Raw genomic sequence first — 15,195 nt, forward strand, 5'->3', positions numbered from 1 at the left:
TGCCATTATAAACAATGTTGAAATAAATATCTTGCACACACATCTTCATGGACTTGTCATTTTTTCCTTAAGATAAAGACTTAGGAGTAAAATAATGGTTTTAAAGACTTTTGACAGACATTATCAAGTTGTCCTCAATAAACACTTAAAAAACTGAGATCAAAAAGTAGTTGCATAGGCAATAACATACTATATGAAAACTTAAGAAGCAACCAAAAGTGTTTATAATACAACAATCTATCTGAAAATTATAACAAATGACAAATTTTGAAGACAAAGAAAAAATTCCTTAAGATAAAAATTATACCCATTTTTCAACAATAACAGCTTTATGTAAATCACACACAACATAATCACAAATGTAAATATTGGAATATTTGTGTCATAAATACAGACAACCTGAAAGTGAAGGATCATAAATCAAGTAATTCTAAAAAATGAATCTTCAGCACTGGTTATGCCAAGTTACTTGCTGTTCCCACGCTAAACTTCTCCATCTAGCTTACACTGGAAGGGGGGCTTTCTCTACTTTCCTTTGCTTATGGAGACAGAACACATGATAGAGAAAAGAAATGTGGTATTCTAGGTTCAAACTATCTCCAAACATATTTTTTTACACTTAAAATTTGAGTAACTTTGGAGAAATCACTTTTACTCCAAACTTCTCATTTTTAAGAAAATTATATAATAACTAGTCAGCTCAAAAGCCATCTATTCCATAAAGCTTTCACTGACTTCTCTGACCCACCACTAACCCTTTACATATCAGAAGTTCTACAACATTTTTGGTTATATATGAAATTGCATTAATTAACTGATCTGTGTACATTTATTTATCCAGGTGGTACACATATTCTTAGGGTGTCTGATACGGTTAAATGAGTTTACGCTTTGTGAAATGGGTTAAAAATGGAGAAATACATTCATATAGAGTGGATTCATCACTTCAGTACAGTTAACAGTCACAGGGTTGTTGTAATTATTAAATGATACAAAGTAGGCCAAATAGTACTCAGCAAATATGCTATCACTGCTTATAAAAGGGCGTCTCACTTGTATTCCACAGCATTCTACAAACACTAAATCCTAGAGATTAAATTCTCACACTACTTTTTTTTGCATTATTAGACTACTAAAAATAATAGCTTACATCTGTGCTATTAAATATTAACTATCATTTAATTTGAATTGCTCCATTCAATTCATACCTCAAAGAACAGGATGACTTTAGGACTCTCATCAGAGTCTCGAAGCAAATAGGGAAAATTTTCATTAAATATAATTTGTTCTTCCCACTCTGGAAGTCTTGATTTTAACTGTTTAAAATCATATGGCTGGGTCATAATAGGAAGAATATAATCCACATTCTCTTTTTCATAGTAAGATGAAACAGGTCGTTCACTGTACAAAAAAAAATACTTCCATTAATGCAATTTTTATAATTTTGAGGTGAGAAAAAAATATATAGTGTATAAGGTGAGGCAACCAGAAACAATGAATTGCCACAATAATACAAAAGGAAAGATTATTTTGATTGTCTATCTAGAAACTTACAAATTTTGTAAGACTTAAAAAAGTAACAGTCCATCTTACATTTGTGTACTATCAATCAGTTTCACATGATTATTTTATTATAGAAATATAAAGTGAGAAGTATGATTATACCTTTGCCATACAATGCTGGGATAAACTCCTTCAGAATTTTATAAGAGTTTATAATAAAATAGACATTGCCAGGCACAGTGGCTCACGCCTGTAACCCCAGCACTTTGAGAGGTTGAGGCAGGTGGACTGCTTGAGCTAAGGAGTTCGGGACCAGCCCGGGTAACATGGTGAAACCTCGTTTCTACAAAAAATAGAAAAGAAGTTAGCTGGGCATGGTGGCACATGTCTGCAGTCCCAGCTACTTGGGAATCTGAGGTGGGAGGATCACCTGAGCCCAGGGAGGTTGAGGCTGTAGTAAGTTGTGATTGTGCCACTGCACTCCAGCCGGTGAGAGAGAGAGTGAGATCTTGTCTTAAAAAAAAAAAAAAAAAGACATAAAATTGATTTTACATAAAAAAAAAAAAAGGCACAAGACTATAAACCCCTTGAGCTGTCATATTTTCTTTGCATGCCCTAAGGCAAATGAATAAGTGAATGGGTTTTTTTTGGACAATCTTCCTGTTTCCATTCCCCACTGGCTTTTCAAACAATTTTTTTTTTTTTAATTCTAGTATAAACATGTATTTCATTGTACTTTTTATTTGGGATTTCATAGCTAAGCATGCATTAGCTATAGAAGTAATCTTAGAAAAAACATTAAAGATTCATCTACCTTACTTGAGGCCCAGATAACATTACTTTCAAAAGAAAAATATAAGGTTGGACAATTAAAGCATTTACAAATGCAATATAAAATATTTGCAATGCAATTTTATGTCATAAATTATGTCTAGTAAGCTGGTAGAAGCTCTCTACCACTTAAAATGAATTATTCCCTTCCACTTAAAAGTAATCACTGAGCCAGGCGTGGTGGCTCATGCCTGTAATCCCAGCACTTTGGGAGGCTGAGGCAGGCAGATTGCCTGAGGTCAGGAGTTCGAGATCAGCCTGGCCAAACCCCGCCTCCACTAAAAATACAAAAATTAGCCAGGTGTGGTGGCGGGCACCTGTAATCCCAGCTACTCAGGAGGCTGAAGCAAGAGAATTGCTTGAACCTGGGAGGCTGAGGTTGCAGTGAGCCAAGATTGCACCACTGCATTCCAGTCTGGGTAACAAAGCAAGACTCCATCCCCTCCCCACCAAAAAAAGAAGTAATTACTGAATTCTATGTTCTCCATTTCTTCTACAACATTCTGATCAATGTTAATGATTGAAGAACGCCTACAACTAGTAGACTATTCTCTAATACAAATCCTAACTCTATTCCCACTGACTTTCAACTACCAATGGCAGAAAAAAGACTTCTACTGCAGACAGTTTCAGTTTCAAGAATTAGCTGTGGAATTAAAAAAAGTTACCTATCATCTTTCTTGACATGTTGACCAGTATGCTCATCAACCACATGAATTTTTACCATTGGGTGAGAAATCATAAAATCTGACTTAAGTCTATCAGTTCGGTGAATATAAACTCCCAGGACAAGGTCATCATCAAGCAAACATTTAGGATAGACTGGGCTATCTCGGCTTGTTATTTCATGAACGCCATCACCATCAACATCTTCGTTATCATCTGTGACTACACGCATGGAAAAAAAAAATCAATGTTATAATTAGTTGTTCCCACAGTTGTATTTACATATAAGCTAATCTTTAAGATCTATGATGATTTCACTTTGTTAACAAAGGAACTTCAAGAGGAAATAAAGAAAAAGCCAGGTAACAGCAAACCATAGTCTGACAGTAAAATACTACATTTGCTAATGCATTAAAAATAAGGTGAGAAATCCTTGTTTATATTTTTCCTAATAAGTAGGAGAAATACAAAAAGAAAAAAAAAAAAAGAGAGTCAAAGTCAGAAAAGTAACTATATCTAGGTATTTTCTAAGTGGAATATACATGACTCAGCTAGAATTTCTACCTCTGGGTAGGATGCAGTAGGATGCAGCAGGTAAACACTTTGGGTAACAACTGGAAAGAGCCAAATAAATTACGAGTATCTTATTTTAAATTTTAAAGGCATCAGAAAGTACAGAAACAAGGTATACTAGACAGATCAAAATTCCAGAAAGGGAGAATCAGTCAGAGGTCAGCTGATGGACTGGCAGCTGTTTCTGTCTCTGGGGACATTTGCTGATTCAGGGTGTGAGTGAAGATCAGAGTTTGGCTTAAGCAGAAGGTCACTGCCAGGAGAATGAGAAATCAGCAACACTTTCATCATTCCACAGGACTAAAACGATAAAACTGGAGATTTGAGAAGCCTCAAACATGACCAGTTTTTCTCACAAAACTGAATTCCGATGCTATAGAGAAGCTAGAGAGGTAGTGAAATCTCCCAGGCTTGTGGTGCTAGCAGACCAGGATCTGCCAGGGGAAGGGGACCAAAGCAAAACAGGCAAAGATGAAGCCCTGGAGGGTGTGGTCAATTTACACTGAGGACCAAGAGCCACTCTTCACCTGGGGTCATCTACCAATTCTGGTCACAGATCTAGGTTGATAATCCAGGTGCGATTTCTGGCAGAAGGTTGCTACTGAGGGACAGAGAAGCCAGCAGAGATTTCGGCATGCATGGCAGCGAGAGTGACAAAAAGATAGAGGATACCTGAAGGATGTCTAACATATAGCCAGTCTCCCGCTCAAAGAATTTGCCAAATTTTGAAGTGGCAAATGGCAAGTGGAAAAGCACTGAAGGGCTAAACTGAAACTCCCATTGTATTTTAGGGCTAAAAAATTATTTAGGGCTATGAATTATTAGAGATAAAGAAGGGCACTGCATAATGATAAAACTGATAACTTGATAAGAGATACAAGAAAAATAAAATCAGAGTGGAAATGTTAATACCTCTCTCAACAGCTGACGGAATAAGTAGACCAAAAAAACTAATAAGAAGAACTGAGCACAATTAAACTTGACCTAACTGACATTCAAAGGACACTGCACTCAACATTAGAAACTGCATTCTTTTCAAGTGAGCATGGAATATTTACCAAATCTGACCATAAAATGGTCATTAAAAAATGCCTCAATAAACTCAGAGGATTGAAATCATTCATAATGTTATCTGACAACAATGGAAGACAGAAACCAATAAAAGATAACTAGAAAAGCATCTGCTGCCTGAAACTAAGCAACATACTTCTAAATAATGCACGATCAATTAAAACGAAATTAGAAAATATTTTCTGTTAAATGATAATAAAAAGACACAATATTAACAATTTTGGAGATGCAGGTAAGGTAGTACTTAGATGGAAATTTAGTCTTAAATGCATATAAAAGAAGACTGAAATTTTTCTTAAAAAATCCAAATTATAAAGTTAGAAATAAGTAGCAAATAAAACCCGAATAAGTACAAAGGAAAATAATATAGTTACAAGAAAAAACTACTAATACATAAATGTACAATAGAGAAAATCAAAGCCAAAGGTTTTTGAAAAGACTCATAAACTTAAAATCCTAAGACTGATCAAGAATTTGAGAGAAAACAAATTGCCAATCCCATGAATGAAAAAATGGGACAGCCTTTCAGATGCTACAGAAATGAAAATTTGAACATTTGGATCAAAAACTACAGTCTATCAAATAGCTGAGAAAAGCTTTAAAAAAAGTGAAAAGACTGATAAGAAACTAAATCTTGATCCGTATCAAGCTAAATTATAAGGCATAAGGACTGAAAAGGAAGCAATAAAACTATCATTATTAACAGATTACATTATTGTATATGTAGAAAAATCAAAACAATATAACAATAAACTCTGTTGGCCACGATGGCTCACACCTGTAATCCCAGTAATCTGGGAGGGTGAGGCGGGCGAATTGCTTGCGCCCAGGAGTTTGAGACTAGCCTGGAATATGTAGTGAGACCTTGTCTCTACAAAAAAATTAGCCGGGAATGGTGGTGCATGCCTGTAGTCCCAGCTACTTGGAAGACTGAAGTGGGAGGATCGCTTGAGCCTGGGAAATGGAGGCTGCCATAAGCTGAGATCACGCCACTGCACTCCAGCCTGAGTGACAGGCGAGACCCTGTCTCAAAAACAAATAAATAAATAAACTCTTGCAATAAGTGAATTTAGCAAATCAATAGATACAATGTTAAAAAAATGTAAACACATTTCTACACATATGTACCAGCAACAAATACAAAGCAAAAAAAAATTCTTTTTGGAGACAGAATCTCGCTCTATCGCCCAGGCTGGAGTGCAGTGATGCGATCTCAGCTCACTGCAAGCTCTGCCTCCCAAGTTCACACATTCTCCTGCCTCAGCCTCCCGAGTGGTTGGGATTACAGGTGCCCGCCATCATGCCCGGCTAATTTTCTGTATTTTTAGTAGAGACGGGGTTTCACCGTGTTAGGCAGGATGGTCTTCATCGCCTGACCTCGTGATCCGCCCGCCTCAGCCTCCCAAAGTGCTGGGATTACAGGCGTGAGCCACCACGCCCAGCCAAAATCAAAAAATTTTTAAATGCCATTTACAATATCATTAAGAAACATCAACTCCTAGGAATAAATCTAAGGAGAGATTCTGCTGAAATGTATATTACTGGGATATGTTAAATAAGATGCAAATAAATGGAAGTGCATACCAAATTCATAGACTGAGAATCAATACTTTGTAAAAATGTCAAGTCTCTTTAGAGAGCTATTATACTGTGAATCTCTATAGATTCACCCAGTCCAGATCAAAATCACAGCTTGCAAGACAGGATGGGTATAGGAAGGAAGAGGGAGAATTGAGAAGCTCTTCTAAAATCCATATAGAAATGCAAAGTAAAGAATAGCTTAGGCAATGCAGATGAAGAAGGAAAAAGCTAGAGTACAATACTAAATAGCAAGACCTATTAAAAAGCTACAGTATTTAGACATGGTGGTGTTGGTACAGACTGTCTACTGTAAAAGAATAGAGACTATAAAAACTGATCCACACGTAAACACAGTCATGTTATTTATGAGAAAAGTGACACTGCCACACAGAGGCAAAAAGACACTCTCTTCAGTAAATGGTACTGGGTCAATTATAATATATATCTACACGAGAAAACGTATCTTGATCACTGCTTCCTAACAAACAAAAACCAATTTCAGATGAACTGCATATATAAATGGGAAAAGTAAAACAGAAACAGTAAAACTTTTAAAATAAAACTTTTAGAGAAACATCTTCAGAACTTGGGAAAGATTTCTTAAATCACAGAGAACACTTACCTTCAAAGGAAAAAACGGATAAACTGGACTATTCAAAAATTTCTGCTTTTCGAAAGACACCAATGAGAGAGAAATAAACTAGAGTAGGAAGACATTTGCAATATATATGCATGTATGTATATATCTGAGAATAATCTCATATTGAAGTATATAAACTATCATTACAAATCAGTTAGAAAAAGACAATGCTGTTTTTAAAAACATGCATAACTTGAATATATTTACAAGTGATACAAACTCATCAAAGACAAACAGCTACAAATACACGTGTACTTTAATCTAGATGAATCCAAGAACAAGTACCACATACTCTATATTGAATTAACTTCAAGTATACCCATCAGTTTTAGTTTTTAAGGGCTAAAATTCCTAGAATCAAGTTATTGCTACCAACGTACACAATTTTTCACTTAATTTGTATAACAAACCTGCTTTAGCCTTCTTTTTTGGCTTTTTTGGTTTAGGTTTTGTTTCATCTTGCATGCTGCCTTCTGTGTTTTGTTCCATTGAGCTTATTTCACCCTCTTGATGAGAATCTGAAGAAACTGGTCTAACTGAAGATTCCTTCTTTTGTTCACCTTCAACTGTGTCACCAGAGATGGTCAATGTACTACAAATATAATCCAAGTATCAGCCATTACAGATATATTATTATAATAATTATTATTATTCATGATGCAACAGAGTGAACAGTAAATAGGAGCAAAGATAATCCTAAAATCACTACTATTTTTTCTTGAGATGCATATATTTTCCTACACACTAAAATGGTTAGCTGTCAAATAGGTATCACAGGTTGTAACTTCGCAAGGAGTTACATGATTCAACTAAAACTGAGCTCTAAACCCCAGGGGAAAGGAAATTGTATTAATATTTTATGAGCAATTGATCTCTCTTTACATAGGACTTATCGAAGCACGCCCACCCTGCTGCCAAGTAAATGACTGATCAACCAATTTTTAAATTACCTTATTTAAAAGTATAAAATGTATTCTAGGTTTGTTCAGTCTTCAAGAGGCTTCACAAGCACAACTTTTGATTTCTCTTTTTTCTTTTCTTTTTTTTTTTTTTTACGACTAGGTCTCGCTCTGTCACCCAAGTTAGAGTGCAGTGGTACAATCATAGCTCACTGCCGCCTCAACCTCCCAGGCTCCAGCAATCCTCCCACTTCTGCCTCCCAAATAGCTGGGACTACAGGCACATGCCACCATACCTGGCTGATTTTTGTACTTGTAGAGATGGAGTTTCACCATATTGCTCAGGCTGACACTTCTAGGTAAAAATTAATTCCTTATATTTTCTAGTGGTTGGTGAGTCACTACATTTTCAGAAGGCTATTACTAAAATTAAAATCTATATCACACGACTAGTAAATGGTAAGAAGTAGCAACCCAGAGGCACACTGAGTTTAAAGAAAAACCAACCTACTAACATTTTAATGTATCAAGTAAAAAAAATCTGCATTTAAATAATAAAAATTAATTTCCAATATGTTTAGTCACCTTTCCAAAAAAAATGGGCTGAGGAAAATAAGACTAGAGAAATATTTCAGTGTGGGCTGGACCTAATGACTTACTTCTAACAGACAGAATATGATAAAAGCAATGAATGCCACTTATAAGATTAGGTTCCAAAAAGACTGTGACTTCTGTCTTGCTCTCACTTTCTCAGAGCCCTTGGTCTGGGGAAGCAAGTGGCCATATTATGAGTAGACCACACGGAGGAAGTCCACGTGGCAAGGAACTGGTATACCTGGCCCAAAGCCAGTCAGGACCTGAGGCCTACCAACAGCCACATGAATGAGCTTAGCACTGGATCTTCTAAGGCCTTCTAACAGCTATGTCACTTGATAGATCCTCCCCAAGTCAAGGCTTAAGGTGAATTCAGTCCTGGCTAACATCCTGATTGCAACCTGTGATTGACAAAGACACCCAGCAAAGTCACTCCCAGATTGCTGGCCCATAGAAACTATGAGACAATAAATGCTTGTCATCCTAAAAGCTGCTAAATTATGGGATAATCTCTTTAATGCATCAACAGATAATACATACTATCATGTCCCTGCAGCAACCTGGTTTGCCATATCTTTATTATCACTGGTCACCTAGCTTTTAAAAAGAGGGGAATTATTTTTGGCTGAGGGTTTTAGGGGAAATTGATCCTGAATGCCAAGGAATAGTCACATATAGAATGTTCCCACTTCAAGCTGTTTCTCTAGAGGAGAACTGCAGGGGGGAACAAAGTTAATTATAGCAGTTAAAAAGCATTTTTATCTTATTGTTTTATCCAAGTAGAGAACATATGTATATGTATATGTTCATTTAAACTCATACTCTATATACAAGTACATACATATATAAGCATCATATAGAGAAAAAGATTAGAATAACAAATTGCCAATAGCGATTATCTTTGAATAGTTTTTCTACAATGAGCTAATGTTATTCGTGTAAGAAAAAAAAGCTGTATTTATATATCCAAACAGGTATTTGTAACTCAAAAAAGGGGAAGTAATTAGGTTGCTATTACTTTGAAAGCAGATGGGGGGGCGGAGCAAGATGGCCGCATAGGAACAGCTCCAGTCTCCAACTCCCAGCGCGAGCGACACAGAAGACTGGTGATTTCTGCATTTTCAACTGAGGTACTGGGTTCATCTCACTGGGGAGTGCCGGACGATCGGTGCTGGTCAGCTGCTGCAGCCCGACCAGCCAGAGCTGAAGCAGGGCGAGGCATTGCCTCACCTGGGAAGCGCAAGGGGGAAGGGAATCCCTTTTCCTAGCCAGGGGAACTGAGACACACAACACCTGGAAAATCGGGTAACTCCCACCCCAATACTGCGCTTTAAGCAAACAGGCACACCAGGAGATCATATCCCACACCTGGCCGGGAGGGTCCCACACCCACGGAGCCTCCCTCATTGCTAGCACAGTAGTCTGTGATCTACCTGCAAGGCAGCAGCGAGGCTGGGGGAGGGGCACCCGCCATTGCTGAGGCTTAAGTAGGTAAACAAAGCTGCTGGGAAGCTCGAACTGGGTGGAGCTCACAGCAGCTCAAGGAAACCTGCCTGTCTCTGTAGACTCCACCTCTGGGGACAGGGCAATAACAAACGCAGCCGAAACCTCTGCAGATGCAAACGACTCTGTCTGACAGCTTTGAAGAGAGCAGTGGATCTCCCAACACGGAGGTTGAGATCTGAGAAGGGACAGACTCCCTGCTCAAGTGGGTCCCTGACCCCTGAGTAGCCTAACTGGGAGACATCCCCCACTAGGGGCAGTCTGACACCCCACACCTCACAGGGTGGAGTACACCCCTGAGAGGAAGCTTCCAAAGCAAGAATCAGACAGGTACACTCGCTGTTCAGAAATATTCTATCTTCTGCAGCCTCTGCTGCTGATACCCAGGCAAACAGGGTCTGGAGTGGACCTCAAGCAATCTCCAACAAACCTACAGCTGAGGGTCCTGACTGTTAGAAGGAAAACTATCAAACAGGAAGGACACCTACACCAAAACCCCATCAGTACATCACCATCATCAAAGACCAGAGGCAGATAAAACCACAAAGATGGGGAAAAAGCAGGGCAGAAAAGCTGGAAATTCAAAAAATAAGAGCGCATCTCCCCCGGCAAAGGAGCGCAGCTCATCGCCAGCAACGGATCAAAGCTGGACGGAGAATGACTTTGATGAGATGAGAGAAGAAGGCTTCAGTCCATCAAATTTCTCAGAGCTAAAGGAGGAATTACGTACCCAGCGCAAAGAAACTAAAAATCTTGAAAAAAAAGTGGAAGAATTAATGGCTAGAGTAATTAATGCAGAAAAGGTCATAAACGAAATGAAAGAGATGAAAACCATGACACGAGAAATACGTGACAAATGCACAAGCTTCAGTAACCGACTCGATCAACTGGAAGAAAGAGTATCTGCGATTGAGGATCAAATGAATGAAATGAAGCGAGAAGAGAAACCAAAAGAAAAAAGAAGAAAAAGAAATGAACAAAGCCTGCAAGTAGTATGGGATTATGTAAAAAGACCAAATCTACGTCTGATTGGGGTGCCTGAAAGTGAGGGGGAAAATGGAACCAACTTGGAAAACACTCTTCAGGATATCATCCAGGAGAACTTCCCCAACCTAGTAGGGCAGGCCAACATTCAAATCCAGGAAATACAGAGAACGCCACAAAGATACTCCTCGAGAAGAGCAACTCCAAGACACATAATTGCCAGATTCACCAAAGTTGAAATGAAGGAAAAAAATCTTAAGGGCAGCCAGAGAGAAAGGTCGGGTTACCCACAAAGGGAAGCCCATCAGACTAACAGCAGATCTCTCGGCAGAAACTCTCCAAGCCAGAAGAGTGGGGGCCAATATTCAACATTCTTAAAGAAAAGAATTTTAAACCCAGAATTTCATATCCAGCCAAACTAAGTTTCATAAGTGAAGGAGAAATAAAATCCTTTACAGATAAGCAAATGCTTAGAGATTTTGTCACCACTAGGCCTGCCTTACAAGAGATTCTGAAGGAAGCACTAAACATGGAAAGGAACAACCGGTACCAGCCATTGCAAAAACATGCCAAAATGTAAAGACCATCGAGGCTAGGAAGAAACTGCATCAACTAACGAGCAAAATAACCAGTTAATATCATAATGGCAGGATCAAGTTCACACATAACAATCTTAACCTTAAATGTAAATGGACTAAATGCTCCAATTAAAAGACACAGACTGGCAAACTGGATAAAGAGTCAAGACCCATCAGTCTGCTGTATTCAGGAGACCCATCTCACACGCAGAGACATACATAGGCTCAAAATAAAGGGATGGAGGAAGATTTACCAAGCAAATGGAGAACAAAAAAAAGCGGGGGTTGCAATACTAGTCTCTGATAAAACAGACTTTAAACCATCAAAGATCAAAAGAGACAAAGAAGGCCATTACATAATGGTAAAGGGATCAATTCAACAGGAAGAGCTAACTATCCTAAATATATATGCACCCAATACAGGAGCACCCAGATTCATCAAGCAAGTCCTTAGAGACTTACAAAGAGACTTAGACTCCCATACAATAATAATGGGAGACTTCAACACTCCACTGTCAACATTAGACAGATCAACGAGACAGAAAGTTAACAAGGATATCCAGGAATTGAACTCATCTCTGCAGCAAGCAGACCTAATAGACATCTATAGAACTCTCCACCCCAAATCAACAGAATATACATTCTTCTCAGCACCACATCGTACTTACTCCAAAATCGACCACGTAATTGGAAGTAAAGCACTCCTCAGCAAATGTACAAGAACAGAAATTATAACAAACTATCTCTCAGACCACAGTGCAATCTAACTAGAACTCAGGACTAAGAAACTCAATGAAAACCGCTCAACTACATGGAAACTGAACAACCTGCTCTTGAATGACTACTGGGTACATAACGAAATGAAGGCAGAAATAAAGATGTTCTTTGAAACCAATGAGAACAAAGATACAACATACCAGAATCTCTGGGACACATTTAAAGCAGTGTGTAGAGGGAAATTTATAGCACTGAATGCCCACAAGAGAAAGCAGGAAAGATCTAAAATTGACACTCTAACATCGCAATTAAAAGAACTAGAGAAGCAAGAGCAAACACATTCGAAAGCTAGCAGAAGGCAAGAAATAACGAAGATCAGAGCAGAACTGAAGGAGATAGAGACACAAAAAACTCTCCAAAAAATCAATGAATCCAGGAGTTGGTTTTTTGAAAAGATCAACAAAATTGACAGACCACTAGCAAGACTAATAAAGAAGAAAAGAGAGAGGAATCAAATCGACGCAATTAAAAATGATAAAGGGGATATCACCACCGACCCCACAGAAATACAAACTACCATCAGAGAATACTATAAACACCTCTACGCAAATAAACTGGAAAATCTAGAAGAAATGGATAATTTCCTGGACACTTACACTCTTCCAAGACTAAACCAGGAAGAAGTTCAATCCCTGAATAGACCAATAGCAGGCTCTGAAATTGAGGCAATAATTAATAGCCTACCAACCAAAAAAAGTCCAGGACCAGATGGATTCACAGCTGAATTCTACCAGAGGTACAAGGAGGAGTTGGTACCATTCCTTCTGAAACTATTCCAATCAATAGAAAAAGAGGGAATCCTCCCTAACTCATTTTATGAGGCCAACATCATCCTGATACCAAAGCCTGGCAGAGACACAACAAAAAAAGAGAATTTTAGACCAATATCCCTGATGAACATCGATGCAAAAATCCTCAATAAAATACTGGCAAACCAGATTCAGCAACACATCAAAAAGCTTATCCACCATGATCAAGTGGGCTTCATCCCTGGGATGCAAGGCTGGTTCAACATTCGCAAATCAATAAACATAATCCAGCATAGAAACAGAACCAAAGACAAGAACCACATGATTATCTCAATAGATGCAGAAAAGGCTTTTGACAAAATTCAACAGCCCTTCATGCTAAAAACGCTCAATAAATTCGGTATTGATGGAACGTACCTCAAAATCATAAGAGCTATTTATGACAAACCCACAGCCAATATCATACTGAATGGGCAAAAACTGGAAAAATTCCCTTTGAAAACTGGCACAAGACAGGGATGCCCTCTCTCACCACTCCTATTCAACATAGTGTTGGAAGTTCTGGCTAGGGCAGTTAGGCAGGAGAAAGAAATCAAGGGTATTCAGTTAGGAAAAGAAGAAGTCAAATTGTCCCTCTTTGCAGATGACATGATTGTATATTTAGAAAACCCCATTGTCTCAGCCCAAAATCTCCTTAAGCTGATAAGCAACTTCAGCAAAGTCTCAGGATACAAAATTAATGTGCAAAAATCACAAGCATTCTTATACACCAGTAACAGACAAACAGAGAGCCAAATCAGGAATGAACTTCCATTCACAATTGCTTCAAAGAGAATCAAATACCTAGGAATCCAACTTACAAGGGATGTAAAGGACCTCTTCAAGGAGAACTACAAACCACTGCTCAGTGAAATCAAAGAGGACACAAACAAATGGAAGAACATACCATGCTCATGGATAGGAAGAATCAATATCATGAAAATGGCCATACTGCCCAAGGTAATTTATAGATTCAATGCCATCCCCATCAAGCTACCAACGAGTTTCTTCACAGAATTGGAAAAAACTGCTTTAAAGTTCATATGGAACCAAAAAAGAGCACGCATCTCCAAGGCAATCCTAAGTCAAAAGAACAAAGCTGGAGGCATCACGCTACCTGACTTCAAACTATACTACAAGGCTACAGTAACCAAAACAGCATGGTACTGGTACCAAAACAGAGATATAGACCAATGGAACAGAACAGAGTCCTCGGAAATAATACCACACATCTACAGCCATCTGATCTTTGACAAACCTGAGAGAAACAAGAAATGGGGAAAGGATTCCCTATTTAATAAATGGTGCTGGGAAAATTGGCTAGCCATAAGTAGAAAGCTGAAACTGGATCCTTTCCTTACTCCTTATACGAAAATTAATTCAAGATGGATTAGAGACTTAAATGTTAGACCTAATACCATAAAAATCCTAGAGGAAAACCTAGGTAGTACCATTCAGGACATAGGCATGGGCAAAGACTTCATGTCTAAAACACCAAAAGCAACGGCAGCAAAAGCCAAAATTGACAAATGGGATCTCATTAAACTAAAGAGCTTCTGCACAGCAAAAGAAACTACCATCAGAGTGAACAGGCAACCTACAGAATGGGAGAAAATTTTTGCAATCTACTCATCTGACAAAGGGCTAATATCCAGAACCTACAAAGAACTCAAACAAATTTACAAGAAAAAAACAAGCAACCCCATCAAAAAGTGGGCAAAGGATATGAACAGACATTTCTCAAAAGAAGACATTCATACAGCCAACAGACACATGAAAAAATGCTCATCATCACTGGCCATCAGAGAAATGCAAATCAAAACCACAATGAGATACCATCTCACACCAGTTAGAATGGCGATCATTAAAAAGTCAGGAAACAACAGGTGTTGGAGAGGATGTGGAGATATAGGAACACTTTTACACTGTTGGTGGGATTGTAAACTAGTTCAACCATTATGGAAAACAGTATGGCGATTCCTCAAGGATCTAGAACTAGACGTACCATAAGACCCAGCCATCCCATTACTGGGTATATACCCAAAGGATTATAAATTATGCTGCTATAAAGACACATGCACACGTATGTTTATTGCAGCACTATTCACAATAGCAAAGACTTGGAATCAACCCAAATGTCCATCGGTGACTGATTGGATTAAGAAAATGTGGCACATATACACCATGGAATACTATGCAGCCATCAA

General features: G+C 38.3%; 1 protein-coding gene across 28 annotated transcripts in view; it reads right to left on the reverse strand.

Annotated features, from left to right (window-relative positions):
- The window catches only part of LOC105465661 (Abelson helper integration site 1), a 226,516-nt gene that overhangs the window by 179,145 nt on the left and 32,176 nt on the right, over positions 1-15,195 (reverse strand). For all 28 annotated transcript variants that reach the window (XR_011623392.1, XR_011623395.1, XR_011623391.1 and 25 more), the window contains 3 exons: positions 7,276-7,457; positions 3,003-3,222; positions 1,209-1,401 (listed from right to left, as the gene is read on the reverse strand). Coding sequence is in view for 11 of the 28 variants with exons in the window: in XM_071096488.1 (XP_070952589.1) it covers positions 1,209-1,401; positions 3,003-3,222; positions 7,276-7,457 (595 nt within the window). In the remaining 17 variants the exon portion in view is untranslated. The remainder of the gene's footprint in view (positions 1-1,208; positions 1,402-3,002; positions 3,223-7,275; positions 7,458-15,195) is intronic.

Source organism: Macaca nemestrina, chromosome 5, assembly GCF_043159975.1.
Source record: "Macaca nemestrina isolate mMacNem1 chromosome 5, mMacNem.hap1, whole genome shotgun sequence".
NCBI lineage: Eukaryota > Metazoa > Chordata > Mammalia > Primates > Cercopithecidae > Macaca > Macaca nemestrina.